This window comes from Bombina bombina, chromosome 8, assembly GCF_027579735.1.
Source record: "Bombina bombina isolate aBomBom1 chromosome 8, aBomBom1.pri, whole genome shotgun sequence".
NCBI lineage: Eukaryota > Metazoa > Chordata > Amphibia > Anura > Bombinatoridae > Bombina > Bombina bombina.
In genome coordinates, this window is record NC_069506.1 from 248,586,237 (window position 1) to 248,606,043 (window position 19,807).

The window sequence follows — 19,807 nt, forward strand, 5'->3', positions numbered from 1 at the left end:
AAAAGCTAAGTTTTATTTTTCACAACTACTGTCTGGTGCTCCTTAATTCGTTCTCTTCCTATATCAGAGACTCCAGTGATTTGATCACACTATTAAATACTTTGGAGGACATCAACAGCAATAATATATTGGTGACTATGGATGTAAGGAGCCTCTATACAGTCATCCCACACAGCGAGGGGATTAAGGCGATAGAAAGTACATTGAACCATCACCCATACATTGGACCCCCAATAAATTTTATACTCAGCCTTCTGGAGAAATGCCTAAAACTCAACTATTTTTGATTCGAGAAATACTTCTATCAACAACTCATGGGGACTGCGATGGGTTCGAATGTGGCCCCTTCATATGCTAACCTCTTTATGGAGCAATACGAAAAGGAGACAATATTGCCACAATGACATCTTATGCTACAAGAGATACATAGATGACGTATTCCTGATCTGGCGGGGTGAAGAAGAAGCCTTGACAAATTGGGTGAATGAGCTAAACAGCAAAGACTCCCCGATAAGATTCGAACTTAAATATGATTACCAACAGATTGACTTCCTAGATTTGAGGATCTACAAAAGCCAAGATAAGTTATACACTACACTATATTCAAAAACAACTGATAGGAACTCACTTCTGGAAGCAACAAGTAATCATCCACCCCATACACGCAAGGCCATCATTAAATCACAAATTATGAGGGTTGTCAGAAACAACCATGAATCAACAAATAGAGAACAGCAATTGGAACTGATGGCAAACAAGTTTCTACAATGCGGCTACAAAAATAGCCTGATCAAGGAAGTTATTGATGAGATTAAAACTGCAAAGACTCTAAATAAACCAAGGGATGAAAAGAAGAAACGAATGATCTTTACCACTACTTACAATAAGGGAAAGAAAAAACTAGCCAGCAGCATCAGAGAAAGATGGGAAATTCTGGAATCTGACAAATCACTTCCATTTTATGTAATGGATCCCCCTATCATGGGGTATTAGCGTGGACGAAGCCTAAGAGACCATTTGATGCTGACTGATCCACAACACTGTTATCAACAACAATGGCTGAAGACAAAAAGAGCTGGCTGTTTTAGGTGCATAGGCTGCACCACATGCAGTGGGATGATACCATGCAAAATATTTCGCCACCCACACACCAACAGAAAATACACCATTAAGCATTTTATTACCTGCACCACTAGCCATGTAATTTACCTTTTGAGCTGCTGCTGTGGACAATTCTATATAGGTAAAATGATTGATAATGCCCGACTACGTATGGCTAACCACAGATTGGCTATAAGAAGTGCACTGGACAAAGGCACTGCTGAACAACCAGTAGCAAGGCACTTTTTGGAGGCAAATCCCAAAGTAACAGACTTATGAATCATTCTAATAGATCATGTCCCCCCCCTGTAGCGTGGAGGCGATCGGGATAACAGATTGCTACAACTTGAAACACGATGGATATACCGATTGGGAACCCTACATCCACAAGGCCTAAATATATGTTGAATGACTGGCACTGATACCTTTAACCCATGGAACATGGGAAAGTACTGTTATGTTGATTGGGTTGGTAGTTTAGATCAGAGTACACAACCATGCCATAGTGGGGTATATGCTAGGTCTGACCCAATAAATCCCATTCATAACAATAACCATCATTAAACTAGTGACGGTCTTTGAACTACAGATTGAATTGAAGATGGGCACATATGGAGTGGGGTGAACCATGGGGACTGATCTCATATTTGACTATACTTTTATCCATACTATTGATGTGTGCCGCCTGGTCTAAATTCTGGTTCAACACTAAATTCAACTTCCAGGAACAATATACCTGATATTGATGATCATACGTAATTCTGGCTATTTATACTGACTAACAGTTGTTTATGCTATTTTATAATGCCATACTAATGATGGACTGCATATAGTTGTAAAAAGTATTATGTTTACCATGATTGCCACTTGTGATGGGACAGACCAATGATTATCTATGAGGTCTATAACTAAATATACCCCTAGGTTGGGGAGGCACATTGCATATAACTTACTTTACCTCTAACTCAGAACACAGTATGGGTTATATTAACATATGATGACTAATATATGAGGTGCAATTATAACTATGATGGCATATCTTGGTTAGGAACTTAACTTATTGATCCAGAATATCATGATGAATAGACACTAAACAGGGATCAGTGATATTATATACCCCTTATAACATGTGTCATCTGATAGCACTGATAGACCTTTTTATAATAATATTGCCTATATACAACAAACATGGAACACAGTGTTAGTGATGGAACATTCCCTGCAGTCCCATATAATATCAAACCTAAACACACAGGAGTCCTATAATAGAATTATTACACTCACACAGGTGACTAACTGTAAGGGTTACAGGTTGTTATGGATACTTCACCTGTACTTTTAAGGTGCTCCCTATAAAAGAGTACCTCCTACTACCACACCTTGCTGGTTAATTAAGTTGTTTGCTAGCCACTTGCTTACCTCCTACTGCTACCTTACTGAAGTAGTGATTGCTCTGTTCTCCTTATTCCTGTTATTCTACTGTTGCCATACCTGAGTTTCAACTTATTTCAAGGCACACTTAACGTCTCCTCCACCTGTCCTCTTACCAAGACTTTTCATCTGGATCTTGTGAGCTGCCGTTTCTCCTGTCACAGCCTTAGTCGCTGTCTCCTGCAATTTCCTCCGTACAGACCAGTGTGAGATCCGAGCGCTACAGCTTCCCTGCTCACAGCGTGTACTGTGCTGACGTCATCAGCTACAGCCAGGGACAGCTCTCACTCACAGAGACTCTGCACTAACCAGCGTGTGTAAGTGTAACGCTCAGCCGTACTCAGGATTCAGGTCAGACTTTCTATTTCTCCCTAATTATGAACATTACTACTTGAAGGTTATAATACATATATTTTTGACATTCCGTTATTCTATCTCAGAATCATAAGCCTAAAATATATCACTAGACATTGCCTTATTTGTGAGTCGTAACTTAAAGACATAGTTTACTTGATATTCACAAGAATCAGGCAAAGATTAAATCATTCAAGAAACTTCCAGCTAATCCTCCTTACTGTTTCTTGAATGACACAACCATAACTTTATGGTATTTGGTCATTCCATTACAGAATTAACCAGCCAGAAAAAGTAAAGGAAGGATTTTGTGTTTGTGCACACTGATTAATCCTACATTCATACAAAATGGAACAAGATCAGTTATGTGATAAAGTTCAGGTACTCTCAGACAGACTGGAAGCTCTCTGTAGTTCCTTCCATGAACTGCAAGTAGAGAATCAGGCGTTGAAAGCTTGTTTAAGGGAGACTCTCACTCCTAAGCCTCCCTCTGCTGAAACAACACCAGAACTCATGGTCTCCCCCCCAGAGAAATTTTCTGGAGACAGATCTAAATTTAGAGAGTTTAGGAATTCTTGTTTGTTATTATTTGAAATGAAGCCACACACTTATCCTACCGAAAGGTCTAGAGTGCTCACAGTCATTTCCTACCTGAGGGGGGAGCCAAGGGCCTGGGCAGACACTTTTTTTGAGAATGAAGATTCCATTCTAGGGTCTTTAACTGCATTTCTCAATCAGATGTCCATGCTTTATGACGATCCTTTTAAGCAGGTCACAGCAGAGAATACCCTCAGGTCTCTCAAACAGAGAAAAAACCCTGTAGAGACCTACATAACACAATTTAAGATCTCAGCATGTGATTCCGAATGGAATGAGGTCTCTCTCAAAACCCAGTATCGGTCAGGGTTATCAGAGGAGATTAAAGACGAACTCTCTCGCACTGGCATACCTGACTCTCTAGAGGACTTATTCACCCTTACTATTAATATTGACAGACGTCTCAGGGAACGCCGTTCAGAGAAGGCTTGTAGTAACAGGAGTTTACCCTCTACTGTAGCCTACTCTAATAAGGATACACCTCAACCTATGGACATTGGGTTTATGAAGGGACCCCTAACCATGCAAGAAAAGTCCAGAAGGAAACTGCACAGTCTATGTATGTATTGTGCCAGTCCCTCACATGAAGTCAAGGATTGTCCTGTCCTTGCAAAGAATAAGAAGGGTAGGTTGAATGATTCTACTGAAGCTCTTCTAATGAAAGTTATAAAACCCTCATACCTAACCATTCCTATTACCTTACAGTGGGATCAAGTACGGATAACCACTGAAGCCATTGTCGATACTGGAGCCAGCAGAAATTTTGTTGATCAAGATTTTGTAAAACTAAATAAAATACCCCTTGTGTGTAAGCATCTACCGGTTTCTGTGAAGGTTATTGATGGCACTATGCTCAAATCAGGTCCAGTTACACATCAGACAACTCCCCTACAGGTAACTTCATGCACTCATGTCACAGAAATACTTACATTTGATGTGATTTCATCCCCTATGTTTGATATCATACTAGGTATAGATTGGTTAAGAAAACATAAACCTTCTGTGGATTGGGGAGATCTCAGTTTAACATTTCCACATTCCACTGTTGAAGAACAAAAATCTTCTGATGTAGTTATGTTACAGGTTCTTGATAACCAACTACCCCAACAATACGCCAACTTCTCTGATGTGTTTAACAAAAAGGATGCCGAAAAACTACCCCCCCATAGGGACTACAACTGTCCCATTGATTTACTCCCAGGGGTCTCAATCCCATACGGACACATCTACCCTCTCTCTAAACCAGAGTTAGAACAAATTACATTGATGAAAACCTTAAGAAAGGCTTCATAAGACCTAGCACATCACCAGCAGGTGCAGGCATATTTTTCATTACCAACAAAGATGGTACATTAAGACCCATTATAGACTACAGGGAGTACAAGGAAAAATCTGTATCCACTCCCACTAATACCTGAGTTAATAGAAAGATTAAGGGGGGCCTCGATTTTCACTAAATTGGATCTTCGAGGAGCCTACAATCTAATACGAATGAGAGCTGGCGACGAATGGCTCACTGCTTTTCAGACTAGATACGGGCTATTCGAATATACAGTGATGCCATTCGGTCTTTGCAATGCCCCAGCAACATTCCAGTGTTTGATTAATGACCTTTTCAGGGATATATTAGATGTTTTTGTAGTCGTTTATCTTGACGACATCTTGATTTACTCCCAAAATCTTGATCAACACAGAATTCATGTGAAGGAAGTACTAACCAGATTACGTAAGAACAATCTTTACGCTAAGTTAGAGAAATGTATCTTTGAATCAAACAACATATCTTTCTTAGGTTATGATATAACCCCTGAGGGTATTAAGATGCAGGATGATAAGGTCCAAGCAATTCTGGATTGGCCTGTGCCCCATTCCAGGAAGGATGTGCAGCGGTTCCTGGGGTTTTCAAATTATTATAGAAAGTTTATCCCAGGGTTTGCTTCCATCACCAAACCACTCACTGAACTCACCAAGTTAAACCTAGCCTTCAAATGGACAAAAGAAACACAAATAGTATTCGATTTACTGAAACGTAAATTCACCTCGGCACCTATCTTGCAGTACCCAGATTTAGAGAAACAGTTTATATTGGAGGTTGACACCTCAGATTTCGCCATATGCGCAGTTCTCTCCCAAAGGAAATCATTTAAGGATCCTTTGCACCCTGTTGCCTTCTTTTCCAGACTCATGCAACCAGCAGAGTTAAATTATCCTGTGGGCGAAAAGGAATTGCTGGCAATAAAGTGTTCTTTCGACCATTGGAGATATCTGCTCGAGGGGGCTGCACAACCAACTGTTATATATACAGACCATAAGAACCTGCAGTACCTGCAATCCAATCGGACTTTATCCTCCAGACAGTTACGCTGGAGTCTGTATTTCTCCCGTTTTCATTATGTTATCACCTATAGACCAGGGACAAGGAACAGCAAGGCAGACGCTCTCTCCAGGCGTGATACTAAACCAGAGAATCTCAATACACCTGCCACTGTCATTCCAAGGCAATGCATATTAGGTGTCATATCTGATATCTCTTCTGTACTGAAGGACGCCATTGCCAAGGACACCTCAGCACCACATGCAGATCTCATCTGCAACCCTAACGGTTTCCTATGTAAAGAAGGGAAGTTATATATACCTCCTTCTCTAAGACCTTCAGTTCTGAAATCAGTTCATGAGTCACCTCTTGCAGGACATATGGGTAGGGATAAAACCACTGAAATGCTTAAAAGGTCTTATTGGTGGCCAACGTTACATCAAGATTTAAAACAATATCTTTCTCAATGTATCGTGTATGCCACAACCAAACCTTCGAGACAACTTCCTGTGGGGCTTCTACAACCCCTACCAGTTCCACGGATTCCTTGGGAAGCAGTTTCCATGGATTTCATCGTAGACTTACCTCAATCATCTAACTACACCACCATATTAGTCATAACAGACCTTTTTTCCAAGATGGCACACTTTATACCGATTTCCTCTTTACCCACTGCAAAAATTACCTGTGATCTTTTTATTAGTAACATTGTACGACTTCATGGGATACCTAAAACAGTCCTTAGCGACAGAGGATCTCAATTCACCTCGAGATTCTGGAGGAATATGTGTACCGCCCTTCATATTGAACAAAAATGATCCACTGCCTACCATCCACAGACGAATGGCCAGACGGAGAGGGTGAATCAGTGGCTCGAACAGTACTTGCGCTGTTACTGTTCACATCAACAGGATTTTTGGGCCACTTATCTACCCTTAGCCGAGTTTGCTTATAACAACACCCAAAGCTCTACTACTGGCACTTCACCTTTTTATGTGAACTACGGACTGCATCCTAATTTCACCCTTCTACCCAGAGTTGAAACACCGTCCCCCCAGGTAAACGATCTTGTCAATGACATTGCAGCCAATTTCACATCGATTCGTGACCAGATCCAACACGCACAGGTCTCACAACGTAGGTACTACAATCTTCGGCACCGACCTTCACCGCAATACACTGTGGGACAACGAGTCTGGCTATCTACCAAGCATCTTAGGATACCGTATCCCTGTAGGAAATTGGGTAAACTTTTCATAGGTCCTTACCCAGTAATTCGAGTTAATAGCCCTTCGACTGTGACTCTACAACTTCCGTCCTCCTTCAAGATACATCCTACTTTCCATGTGTCCTTGGTCAAACCATGTGACACTCCTGCTTCACTCGCTGGGACCTGTGATAACACCCTCTCAGTTGCCCCTGACTTGGAGTATGAAGTTCACAGCGTCCTGGATTCTAGACTTCGCTCTGGAGTTTTATATTACTTAATCCATTGGAAGGGTTTCCGTCATGAGGAAGACTCCTGGGAGCCTGCTTCCAATGTTACAGCTCCAAGGCTCGTTTCCCTTTTTCACAGACGTAACCCTGATCGCCCCAGACCTTGAACCTCGCAGTGGTTCTTTTGGAGGGGGGCTATGTAAGGGTTACAGGTTGTTATGGATACTTCACCTGTACCAGTTGTTTATGCTATTTTATAATGCCATACTAATGATGGACTGCATATAGTTGTAAAAAGTACTATGTTTACCATGATTGCCACTTGTGATGGGACAGACCAATGATTATCTATGAGGTCTATAACTAAATATACCCCTAGGTTGGGGAGGCACATTGCATATAACTTACTTTACCTCTAACTCAGAACACAGTATGGGTTATATTAACATATGATGACTAATATATGAGGTGCAATTATAACTATGATGGCATATCTTGGTTAGGAACTTAACTTATTGATCCAGAATATCATGATGAATAGACACTAAACAGGGATCAGTGATATTATATACCCCTTATAACATGTGTCATCTGATAGCACTGATAGACCTTTTTATAATAATATTGCCTATATACAACAAACATGGAACACAGTGTTAGTGATGGAACATTCCCTGCAGTCCCATATAATATCAAACCTAAACACACAGGAGTCCTATAATAGAATTATTACACTCACACAGGTGACTAACTGTAAGGGTTACAGGTTGTTATGGATACTTCACCTGTACTTTTAAGGTGCTCCCTATAAAAGAGTACCTCCTACTACCACACCTTGCTGGTTAATTAAGTTGTTTGCTAGCCACTTGCTTACCTCCTACTGCTACCTTACTGAAGTAGTGATTGCTCTGTTCTCCTTATTCCTGTTATTCTACTGTTGCCATACCTGAGTTTCAACTTATTTCAAGGCACACTTAACGTCTCCTCCACCTGTCCTCTTACCAAGACTTTTCATCTGGATCTTGTGAGCTGCCGTTTCTCCTGTCACAGCCTTAGTCGCTGTCTCCTGCAATTTCCTCCGTACAGACCAGTGTGAGATCCGAGCGCTACAGCTTCCCTGCTCACAGCGTGTACTGTGCTGACGTCATCAGCTACAGCCAGGGACAGCTCTCACTCACAGAGACTCTGCACTAACCAGCGTGTGTAAGTGTAACGCTCAGCCGTACTCAGGATTCAGGTCAGACTTTCTATTTCTCCCTAATTATGAACATTACTACTTGAAGGTTATAATACATATATTTTTGACATTCCGTTATTCTATCTCAGAATCATAAGCCTAAAATATATCACTAGACATTGCCTTATTTGTGAGTCGTAACTTAAAGACATAGTTTACTTGATATTCACAAGAATCAGGCAAAGATTAAATCATTCAAGAAACTTCCAGCTAATCCTCCTTACTGTTTCTTGAATGACACAACCATAACTTTATGGTCTTAGTTCATGAACTAAAGTATTTGGTCATTCCATTACACTAACCAACTAAGATAGGCATTGATCTAACAGGGGCTGTTTTGACATTTTTTCGTCCCTAATCAGTCCCGCTATAATCACACATACGGCATACAAGGTAAATGTTGGGCTCCAACATATAACTTATGAACTACGCTTGCAACATTAGGACACCATGTTAGCACTACAAAGCACATAAACACTGAGTGTAAACAGTATTGAAAATCACGCTCTGACAGGTACGATCTCAAAATGCAAATTAGCCACGATACTACAGAGTCTAGTTGCAAAGCCCGGTGACGTCACGGTATGCTAATGAGCCATGCGGTTGACTATACAAGCCGTTGATTGGCTGAGTCTGTAACTTGCGCCCAACTGACACACTACAGACTCTTTGAACAGCGCAGCAGCTGGGGAATGATTAGCAGCAATTCATAATATACAGTGAGCAACTAATACTAATATTATACCTAATCCGATATGATCATTCCATTAATCCCTAACTCACTGAGCAAAGGTTAAATGTCTATATTAAATGATAACATTTATTCTCTCTAACACTAAATATGAAGCTCATCTTTGCAATAATTGCATTTAGCCATGCAAACTGTAACTATGTGTCTAAACAGCCTAACATTATCTGGTGCCGAATAATACACTGATTAGTGTGTAAACTTGAGCATATAAGCTACGTTGTTGCAGAGGGGTTTATATATTTACTCAAATGATTTTACCTATATTGTATATGATTTGATATACTGAATTTTAAAGGTATATATTAGGCATGATGTCTTCACAGTTTTTATATACATAAGTGTTTACACACTGGTGTTTCTTTTTGTCTTATTAACAGTTAGGAAGTGATAATCACACCACTGTTATTTGAATGCCTTAAATTGTTTGTGTAACATGGTTGCCAGGTAACTACCTGGTCTCCATGGATATGGTTTTGGCACAATTTCTTGGAATGTAAGATGGGAGGGGTTTATTTGGGTTTAAAGTCACTTTGTTTCTTGTGCACTGTGTTTGGTCTGAGGAAGGGGTTTGCATACCCCGAAACGTCACCATTGAATAAATAAGGTATTATTTGAACTGAATCCAGCGAGTGCAGTCCCTACTTGTTGATACTTATTGAAATTTTGACTGAGCACCCTGGTTGCTGACTATCTTTGAATTGCGAATGCAGATACACATTGGAAATATATATATATATATATCCAGCGAGGTAGCTCAGTTGGTAAAATACCCTGACTACAAAAAAAGCCTGTTTAAAAGATCCAAGGTCACAGGTTCAAATCCCGGCAGGGCCGACTCAGTCCTTCATCCTTCTGAGGTCAGTAAATGAGTACCATTAAATTGGGTAATTATAGCAACTATTACTATTCAGCTGCCGATTTGGTTAATTCTGAGTGCAAACGCTGAAAAAGCACTTTGAGTCCCATTGGGAGAAAGGCGCTATAAAAAATACTAGTTATTATTATTATATATATATGTATCCCCTATATTCTGTAGTGTAGCTTCCCCCCTCAATACCCTACCCTCCTGCCCCTGGATCCCTTTCAATTCCCCTCTCCCTCCTTCGGCTGTTCACAATTGACGAATTCACGCACATGCTCCTGAGCCCCGCACCCCTCCTTGCACGCTCATGTCGGACACTTGCAGGATCCATAACACGCACTGGCTATGGGCCGCCCTCTCTGCATTGGTAACTCTGCAAATCTATTTCAGCAGTGCCCCACTCATGGGGCATACAGAAATAGTGCGATCTCACTATTTCTAGCGAGATTGCGGCAGAGAGAAGCCCAGGACTGCAGCGACGTACAGGGTACATTGCTGGTCCTTAAGAGCATAGTGACCAGCGTCGTACAGGGTACGACACTGGCCGTTAAGGGGTTAAATACATATGCATATATAAATTTGTGTCCTGCCCACTGCAGATGGATTATACAATAGCTATGAATATAGCTTTAATGAATGTAGACCATATATGCAAAAAACATCTACAATGCCATCTGTGGCTATTTCAAGTATGCAACATAATAGAATTATTCCAAATAGTCTTGTAATGCTTTATACTTTATATTTTTAAATTTTTATATTTTATCAAGTACCTTAAGGGGCTCCATTTAGGAATTCTGCTTTGGAGTCCCATCGTTTCAGGCTCGTTTTTAGGTGGTGGATTTAAATCATCCCGATCCGATACGACAGCCCCTGCTATCGGCCAATTGGCCGTTGGTGAACAGGGGGCGGCATTGCACAAGCATTTCACTATAGCGAATCATGTCCGCTCAAAATATAATAAATCTATTTGTAGTTGTCAAATTTGATGTGTAAAATGGTCTTGAAAACCTCCTGAAAAGTATCAAGAAAATGGATTTTATTTCTTGAGATTTTTTTTGGTTGCAGGTAAAAAACAAGACTTTTTTTGAAGAATTGAAAACATGTTTGCTCTGAGAAACAGTCAAAAAGGCCTTTTTTATACTTAAAAAGCCATGAAAAACAAACTGAAATCCGCCTCAAAGGGACATATTTATCAAGCACCCGTGTTTCTGGCGAGCTCCATAACCTGTCCACTTCCTCTGAGGCAGCGGACAGACATTTCCGGAAATTAACCCGATCAAATACAATCAGGTTGACATCCCCTGCTGGGCGCCAGCAGTTTACCATGACATTTATCGATATGCAGCAGACATGATCCGCAATATCGGATCATGTCCGCTCGCACAATGTTAAATCGGCCCTAAAGTCTTTTTGTTGTTTTTGTTGTTTTTATAGCAAAATTCATAAAATTCCTACAAACACTATCTTACAGAACAAAAAACTTTGTCTTATCTACTGATGCTGAAAACAATAATCTCTGATACTGATTTGCAGTTAATTTAGCCCTTTAAAACCAGGACCAGTTTAACATTAGGACCAAGTGGGTCCAATGAACCAAGGCAGCACTTCATTGACTGAGTCAGTCACTTTCAGACCCAGACCACTCCTTTCCTTTCCCTCCCTGGGGGAAGTTGCAGGATCCCAGCAGCATAACCTCATAATGCACAAAGACACAGAACCGGTTAGAGGTGAAAATAAACATGGGGCAAGTGCATCTCATCACTAACTACCTTCCCACTAATTGTGCATAAACATTGGTTGCATGCAGGTAGGTAGGCTTAGAAATGTCAGTGACCAGGCTAGTAGGCCGATATGTTAATCAGTAATGTTACTACTGGGGCGGCATTATTTCATTCTCTGACCCAGGCAGCAAAATATCTTGAGCCGGTTCCTGTTTAAAGCTATAGTTGCCTGATATTCATGCCAACCAAGTCTTGGGGGGGGCACGATTAGTTGGAACATTGGGGCCGAATTATCATTGAGCGAGCAGACTTACAGGAAAATTTTATTTTCATTGTAAATCTATATATCTGTATATACCAATACATAACGTGGTGTCGGGTTAGCGCACATTGAAAATTACTAATCTTAAAGGGACATAATACTCATATGCTAAATCACTTGAAACTGATGCGGTATAACTGTAAAAAGCTGACAGGAAAATATCACCTGAGCATCTCTATGTAAAAAAGGAAGATATTTTACCTCACAATCTCCTCAGCTCAGCAGAGTAAGTTCTGTGTAAAAAGTTATACTCAGCTGCTGCTCAGCTGCAGGTAAAAAAAATATGAGGAAATGAACAGCAGCCAATCAGCATCAACAGTGCTGAGGTCATGAACTCTTTTACCGTGATCTCATGAGATTTGACTTAACTCTCATGAGATTTCATTGTAAACTTCCTTAAACTGAATAGGGAAATAAGATGAGTGTGCATGAAAGCTCACTCCTTCTTCTGTCCCGGGACAGACATACTGATTTGTTGCACTTAAAGAAGTCTTTTACAATGGGATGTGGCTACTGAGAAACTTTTGAGGTAAAATATCTTTCTTTTTTACATAGAGATGTTCAGGTGATATTTTCTAGTCAGCTTTTTACAGCTATACTGCATCACTTTCAAGTGTTTAAACATTTGGGTATTATGGCCCTTTAATGTGCGTTATTGAAATATTAAATATAAAATATTAAAAAGGCTTCATACTATATATTCAAAATTATTATAGATAATGTAAAAAAAAATTTGCATTTAGCCCTACTTGTGCAAGAACCCACCTTGAGACCACCTTCTAGACCTAAACACCCAGGTCAAATTAACTGATGTTAGAATTTAGAATGATTTATTTAAGTACATGGACAGTGGACACTTCTAGGAAACTTTTAAAACAAAAACATTTATTAATATTTAGAATTCTTTATATATGATACATAGTTTATTTTCTAATATTATTCTTAGGTACCATTAACTAGATGGATAATTTAAACATTTGGCAACTAACCCATATAAAGTAGTTTAATTATATTATCTTTATTATTATGATTATTGTTATTGTTATTGTAGGGGAAGAAAACAGAGCCTCTGAAGTTACTGATTTACCTGTGATTTTGGGATGCCTAGCTGCTGGCATAGCTTTGATACTAGCAATTCTAGTTATTTTCTTTTATATAAGGTGAGTGCTTAATTTCTATGATTATTTTTCAAAACCACACCTGAAAATCTTGTCTTTAAATATTTCCTATCAGTTATTTTTATTATTATGACAGTTATCTGATTTCATACTTACTTGAAGAGATGAAAGGTTCTTAAGTATAGATAGTTACATGAGATGAAATATATGTAATTATTAGTTATTAAATTGTTAATTATAGTGCAAGACTACTAAATTCATATAAATTCAAAAAAATGTATAGTACTATTCAAGGTACTTAAAGGGATATTAAACCCAAATTTTTTTTTTTCATGGTTCAGATAGATCATGCGATTTGAATCAACTTTACAATTTACTCCTATTATTAATTTTTCTTTGTTCTCTTGGTAACTTTATTTCGGCTAGAGTTCTGCGGCCAAAGGGGTGCGTTAGCTATGCGTGTATTTTTCCCCCCGCACCTTTTAAATACCGCTGGTATTTAGAGTTCACAGAAGGGCTGCGTTAGGCTCCAAAAAGGGAGCGTATAGCATAATTTACCGCCACTGCAACTCTCAATACCAGCGTTGCTTACGGACGCGGCCAGCTTCAAAAACGTGCTTGTGCACGATTCCCCCATAGGAAACAATGGGGCAGTATGGGCTGAAAAAAACCTAACACCTGCAAAAAAGCAGCGTTCAGCTCCTAACGCAGCCCCAGAAAAAGAAAAATTGATAATAGAAGTAAATTGCAAAGTCTCTTGAAATTTGATGCTCTATCTAAATCATGAAAGTTTAATTTTGACTTTAGTTTCAACTGTAGACTTTATGTCAACGTTTATTGGAAGATAATGAGAAAAAAGTTGCTTTATAAATAATTAATTGTATTTTGCTAATCATATATTGAAATAAAATGTTGTAAATAAATATTGATTAATTATTTGTGGTGATAACTATAGCTTTAAATTACCTAGAAGCTTTGGGCTAGATTACAAGTGGCACTCTAAATGTTCCACACAAGCAAAAAAAAAAATGTTTTGCTCTTTGCATGTGACGGTAATAGCACGCATATTACAAGTTGAAAGTAAACGCAAATGTGAGAGCACAATCACATTTTAAATCATGTTAGAGTACAGTGTAGTGCGTTAAAAAAAAGTTTCACCAAACACAAGATAAATATATTGAAAATTACAGTTACACTCAGAGTTAAATGGTACATGGTGCTTGACTGCAAAGGGCTATATTGTATGTATGCATACATTCACTTACAGGAAAATTTTATTTTCATTGGTACATATCTGTATATACCAATACCTAACGTGGTGTCAGGTTAGCGCACATTGAAAATTATTAATCTTAATGCGCGTTATTGACATATGAAATATAAAATATTAAAAAGGCTTCATACTAATTATTCAAAATTATTATAGATAATGTAAAAAAAATATATGTATGTATGTAAGTGTATATATACTGTATATATATATATATATATATATATATATATATATATATATATATATATATAAATATATAGGGGCCTATTTATGAAAGCGCCAATCGAAAATACGCTGGAATTCCGCATCGTAATTGTTGCGAGATTGATCCGACCTAGTTCTCAAAGCGTCAAGATCAGCAAATGTTGAAATTTGAAAATTGTGACGTAACATGTTGAAATTTGAAATTTGTGACGTAACATACGATCCCGCGATCTCAATCCGACGCAGATCGATGCTTACGTCATTACAGATGTTCTGAATACACATTTGTCTCTATTTGACACTTTTTCAAATTTATCAAACATTTAACAGGTATGCTTGCGGCTATTCCGACGCACCGTACCTGGTTTTCAAACTGCCACCCTTGAGGTCGCAGATGCCATAGAAATCAATGGGAGTCAGAAAGCAACGAAAGCTTATGTTCGATGCTGCAAGAGAATGAAATATACCCCATTGATTTCTATGGTTTAAAAAAAGTTACGCCCTAACATAAACCCCGAGTCTAAACACCCCTAATCTGCCGCCCGACATCGGCGACACAAATAAAATGTATTAACCCATATTCCACCGCTCCCCGCCACTAAATAAACTTATTAACCCCTAAACTTCTGGCCTCCCACATCACCAACACTAAAAACTAAATTAAGCTATTAACCCCTAAACCTAACAACCCCTTAACTTTAAATTAAAATTATAAGATCCCTATCTTAATATAAATTAAAACTAACCTATAGAATTAAAATAAACTAATTTTAAACTACAAATTAACCTATCCTAACTATTATACTAAAGTTAAATTAAACTACCAATTAAATAAACTAAATTACATATTAAAAAACCTAACACTACTAAAATTATTTAAATATACAATTAAACATTATTACAAGGTATTAATTACCAAAAACAAACAAACACTACATTACAAAAAAATAACAAACACCAAATTACAAAAAATAAAAAACGAAATTATCCCCAAGTTTTTTTATACACCTAATCTAATAGCCCTATTAAAATAAAAAAGCCCCCCCAAATACCCCCCCCAGCCTACAATAAACTACTAATGGCCCTTAAAAGCGCCTTTTGTGGGGCATTGCCCTAAAGATATCAGCTCTTTTACCTGTTAAAAAAAATACCCCCAACAGTAAAACCCACCACCCAACCAACCCCCCACAAATAAAAACCCTAACTCTAAAAAAATTCTAAGCTACCCATTGCCCTGAAAAGGAAATTAGCTCTTTTACAAGCTCAAACCCTAATCTAAAATAAAAACCCACCCCAAAAAAATTAAGAAAATCCTAACACTAACCCCCGAAGATCCACTTACAGTTCTGAAGTCCCAACATCCAGACGGAGAAGTCTTCATCCAGGCGGCGATGTCTTCATCCATCCAGGCAGAAGAAGTCTTCATCCAGGTGGGGCTGTCTTCATCCATCCAGGCGGAAGAAGTCTTCATCCAAGCGGCAACTTCTATCTTCATCCCTGCGGTGCTGAGCAGGTCCATCCTGAAGTCATCCGACGCAGAGCTCCTCTTCTTATGGTCGCCACCGTAAACTGAAGCTTCAATGCAAGGGACGCGATTCAAGATGGTGTCCCTTGTATTCTATTGGATGATTTGAGTGTTAAATTCAAATAAGCCAATAGGAGGCAAGCTTCTGAAATCCTATTGGCTGTTCAAATAAGCCAATAGGATGAGAGCTACTGAAATTCTATTGACTGTTCAAATCAGGCTTTTTTTTATAAATATGGACATCGTATTCAGATCCTCGGCCGCAATGTTTGGCAAGTATATTGATGCCCACGAATGTAACATAGTTGACGCTTTGATAAATATCCCCCCAATAGTGTTTAATACATTGGGATTTTCTTGATTATAAATGTATTTATTTTCATACCATGCCATAAATAAATTGGTGTATGAGGGTGCCATAGGAGAACCCAAGGTGGTTCCCACCAATTGTAAAAAGAATGTATTTTCAAATTTAAAATAATTATGTGTTAAACACGTTTTAAGGAGATCAAGTACAAATTCGATTGGCATAGATCCATTATTGTGTTAGTGGGGGTTGTAACAAATGTAGCAGTGTACTGCATAATCCATCATTTTAGGAATTTAGGATATAAAGAAACATTATTGTTACATTAACATACCTTTGTACTGCGTCTTGGTCGCCATTGGAAAAACTGCTTGCAATCTTTGCTTATGGGGAAATTATTTAAACAGACTGCTCCAATCTTATTGGATATAGCGTCATATGATGTATTAAAAGGGGAGGGTCTAATAGTAAGAACGGCGTAACTGTATTAATCCAAAGTTAGCAATAAATAATCAATCAGGTATGACATTTGAATAACCATTAGTAAGGTGCTATAGTTTAGCTCATAAATACACACATCTGTAAGGTGTATTTCTGGGTCGCTTATCATCCATTGGGTTATGTCATGATATGACATTTCAGAAGGGGAGGGGTCAGAGCATGACACCAATCTAAAACAGATATTGGGGCCTAGTTATCAAGCCGTCAACCTCAAATACGCTGGAATTCCGCAGCGTATTTGTGGCGAGGCTGATTCGCCTTAGTTATCAAAGGCTAGAGACCGGCAAAAGTAGAATTTTGTGACGTAAGCTTCGATCCGCCGGACTCAGTCCGACACAGATTGATTCTTACGTCACTCCAGATGTTCCGCACACAAGTGCGGCACAATCTGACTACTTTTGCTAGTTATCAAAAAACTAGCAGGTACGCTCGGCACTTTTACGGCCCAGCGTACCTTGTTTTCAATCCGCCGCCCTGGAGGCGGCGGATCCCATAGGAATCAATGGGAGTCTGACCATAGCGAAAGTACAAGTTCGCTGCTGACAGACATCCCATTGATTCCTATGGGAGATGTCTACACCTAACACCCTAACATGTACCCCGAGTCTAAACACCCCTAATCTGCCCCCCCTACACCGCCGCAACTAAATAAAGTTATTACCCCCTAAACCGCCGCTCCCGGAGCCCACCGCAAGCTACTCTATACGTATTAACCCCTAAACCGCCGCTCCCTGACCCCGCCGCAACTATAATAAATGTATAAACCCCTAAACCGCCGCTCCCGGACCCTGCCGCAACCTATATTAAATTTATTAACCCCTAATCTGCCCCCCCTACACCGTCACCACCTATAATACATTTATTAACCCCTATCCTGCCCCCCACTACACCGCCGCCACTGTAATAAAATGATTAACCCCTAAACCTAAGTCTAACACTAACCCTAACACCCCCTAACTTAAATATTAATTAAATAAATCTAAATAATATTTCTATTATGAATTAAATTAATCCTATTTAAAACTAAATACTTACCTATAAAATAAACCCTAATATAGCTACAATATAAATAATAATTATATTGTAGCTATGTTAGGATTTATTTTTATTTTACAGGTAACTTTCAATTTATTTTAACTAGGTACAATAGCTATTAAATAGTTATTAACTATTTAATAGCTTACCTAGCTAAAATAAAGAGAAATTTACCTGTAAAATAAAAACTAACCTAAGTTACAATTACACCTAACACTACACTATCATTAAATAAATTATTCCTATTTAAAACTAAATACTTACCTGTAAAATAAACCCTAAGATAGCTACAATGTAATTAATAATTACATTGTAGCTATCTTAGGATTTATATTTATTTTACAGGGAACTTTGTATTTATTGTAGCTAGTTAGAATAGTTATTAAATAGTTATTAACTATTTAATAACTACCTAGCTAAAAGAAATACAAAATTACCTGTAAAATAAATCCTAACCTAAGTTACAATTAAACCTAACACTACACTATCATTAAATAAATTAAATAAATTAAATACAAATAACTACAATTAAATACAATTACATAAACTAACTAAAGTACAAAAAATAAAAAAAGCTAAGTTACAAAAAATAAAAAAAATAACTTACAAACATTTAAAAAATATTACAACAATTTTAAGCTAATTACACCTAATCTAAGCCCCCTAATAAAATAACAAAGCCACCCAAAATAAAAAAATTCCCTACCCTATTCTACATTAAAGAAGTTCAAAGCTCTTTTACCTTACCAGCCCTTAAAAGTGCCTTTTGTGGGGCATGCCCCAAAGAATTCAGCTATTTTGCCTGTAAAAGAAAAATACAACCCCCCCAACATTAAAACCCACCACCCACATACCCCTAATCTAACCCAAACCCTCCTTAAAATAACCTTACACTAATCCCCTGAAGATCATCCTACCTTTAGTCGTCTTCACTCAGCCGAGCCACCAATGGAACTGAAGAGGAGATACGGAGCGGCAGAAGTGATCCTCCAAGGGGCGCTGAAGAAATCTTCCATCCGATTAAGTGATCCTCCAGGCGGCGCTGAAAAACTCTTCTATCCAGGCGATGTCATCTTCCAAGCGGCGCTGAAGAAGTCTTCTATCCGAGTTATGTCATCTTCCAAGCGGGATCTTCAATCTTCATCCCGCCGACGCAGAACATCCTTCCTTCCCGATGGACTACCGACGAATGAAGGCTCCTTTAAGGGAGGTCATCCAAAATGGCGTCCCTTCAATTCCGATTGGCTGATAGGATTCTATCAGCCAATCGGAATAAAGGTAGGAAAAATCTGATTGGCTGATTGAATCAGCCAATCAGATTGAGCTCGCATTCTATTGGCTGATCGGATTAGCCAATAGAATGCGAGCTCAATCTGATTGGCTGATTGGATCAGCCAATCGGATTGAACTTCAATCTGATTGGCTGATTCAATCAGCCAATCAGATTTTTCCTACCTTAATTCCGATTGGCTGATAGAATCCTATCAGCCAATCGGAATTGAAGGGACGCCATCTTGGATGACGTCCCTTAAATGAGCCTTCATTCGTCGGTAGTCCGTTGGGAAAGAAGGATGTTCCGCGTCGGCGGGATGAAGATTGAAGATTGAAGACCCCGCTTGGAAGATGACATCGCCCGGATAGAAGACTTCTTCAGCGCCGCTTGGAACATGACATCGCCCGGATAGAAGACTTCTTCAGCGCCGCCTGGAGGATC

At 38.8% G+C, this 19,807-nt stretch overlaps 1 protein-coding gene across 2 annotated transcripts in view; it reads left to right on the top strand.

The window, feature by feature from the left end:
* The window catches only part of LOC128639088 (B-cell receptor CD22), a 281,839-nt gene that overhangs the window by 229,555 nt on the left and 32,477 nt on the right, over positions 1 to 19,807 (top strand). For both annotated transcript variants that reach the window (XM_053691238.1, XM_053691239.1), the window contains one exon: positions 13,182 to 13,290. In XM_053691238.1, coding sequence (XP_053547213.1) covers positions 13,182 to 13,290 — 109 coding nt within the window. The remainder of the gene's footprint in view (positions 1 to 13,181; positions 13,291 to 19,807) is intronic.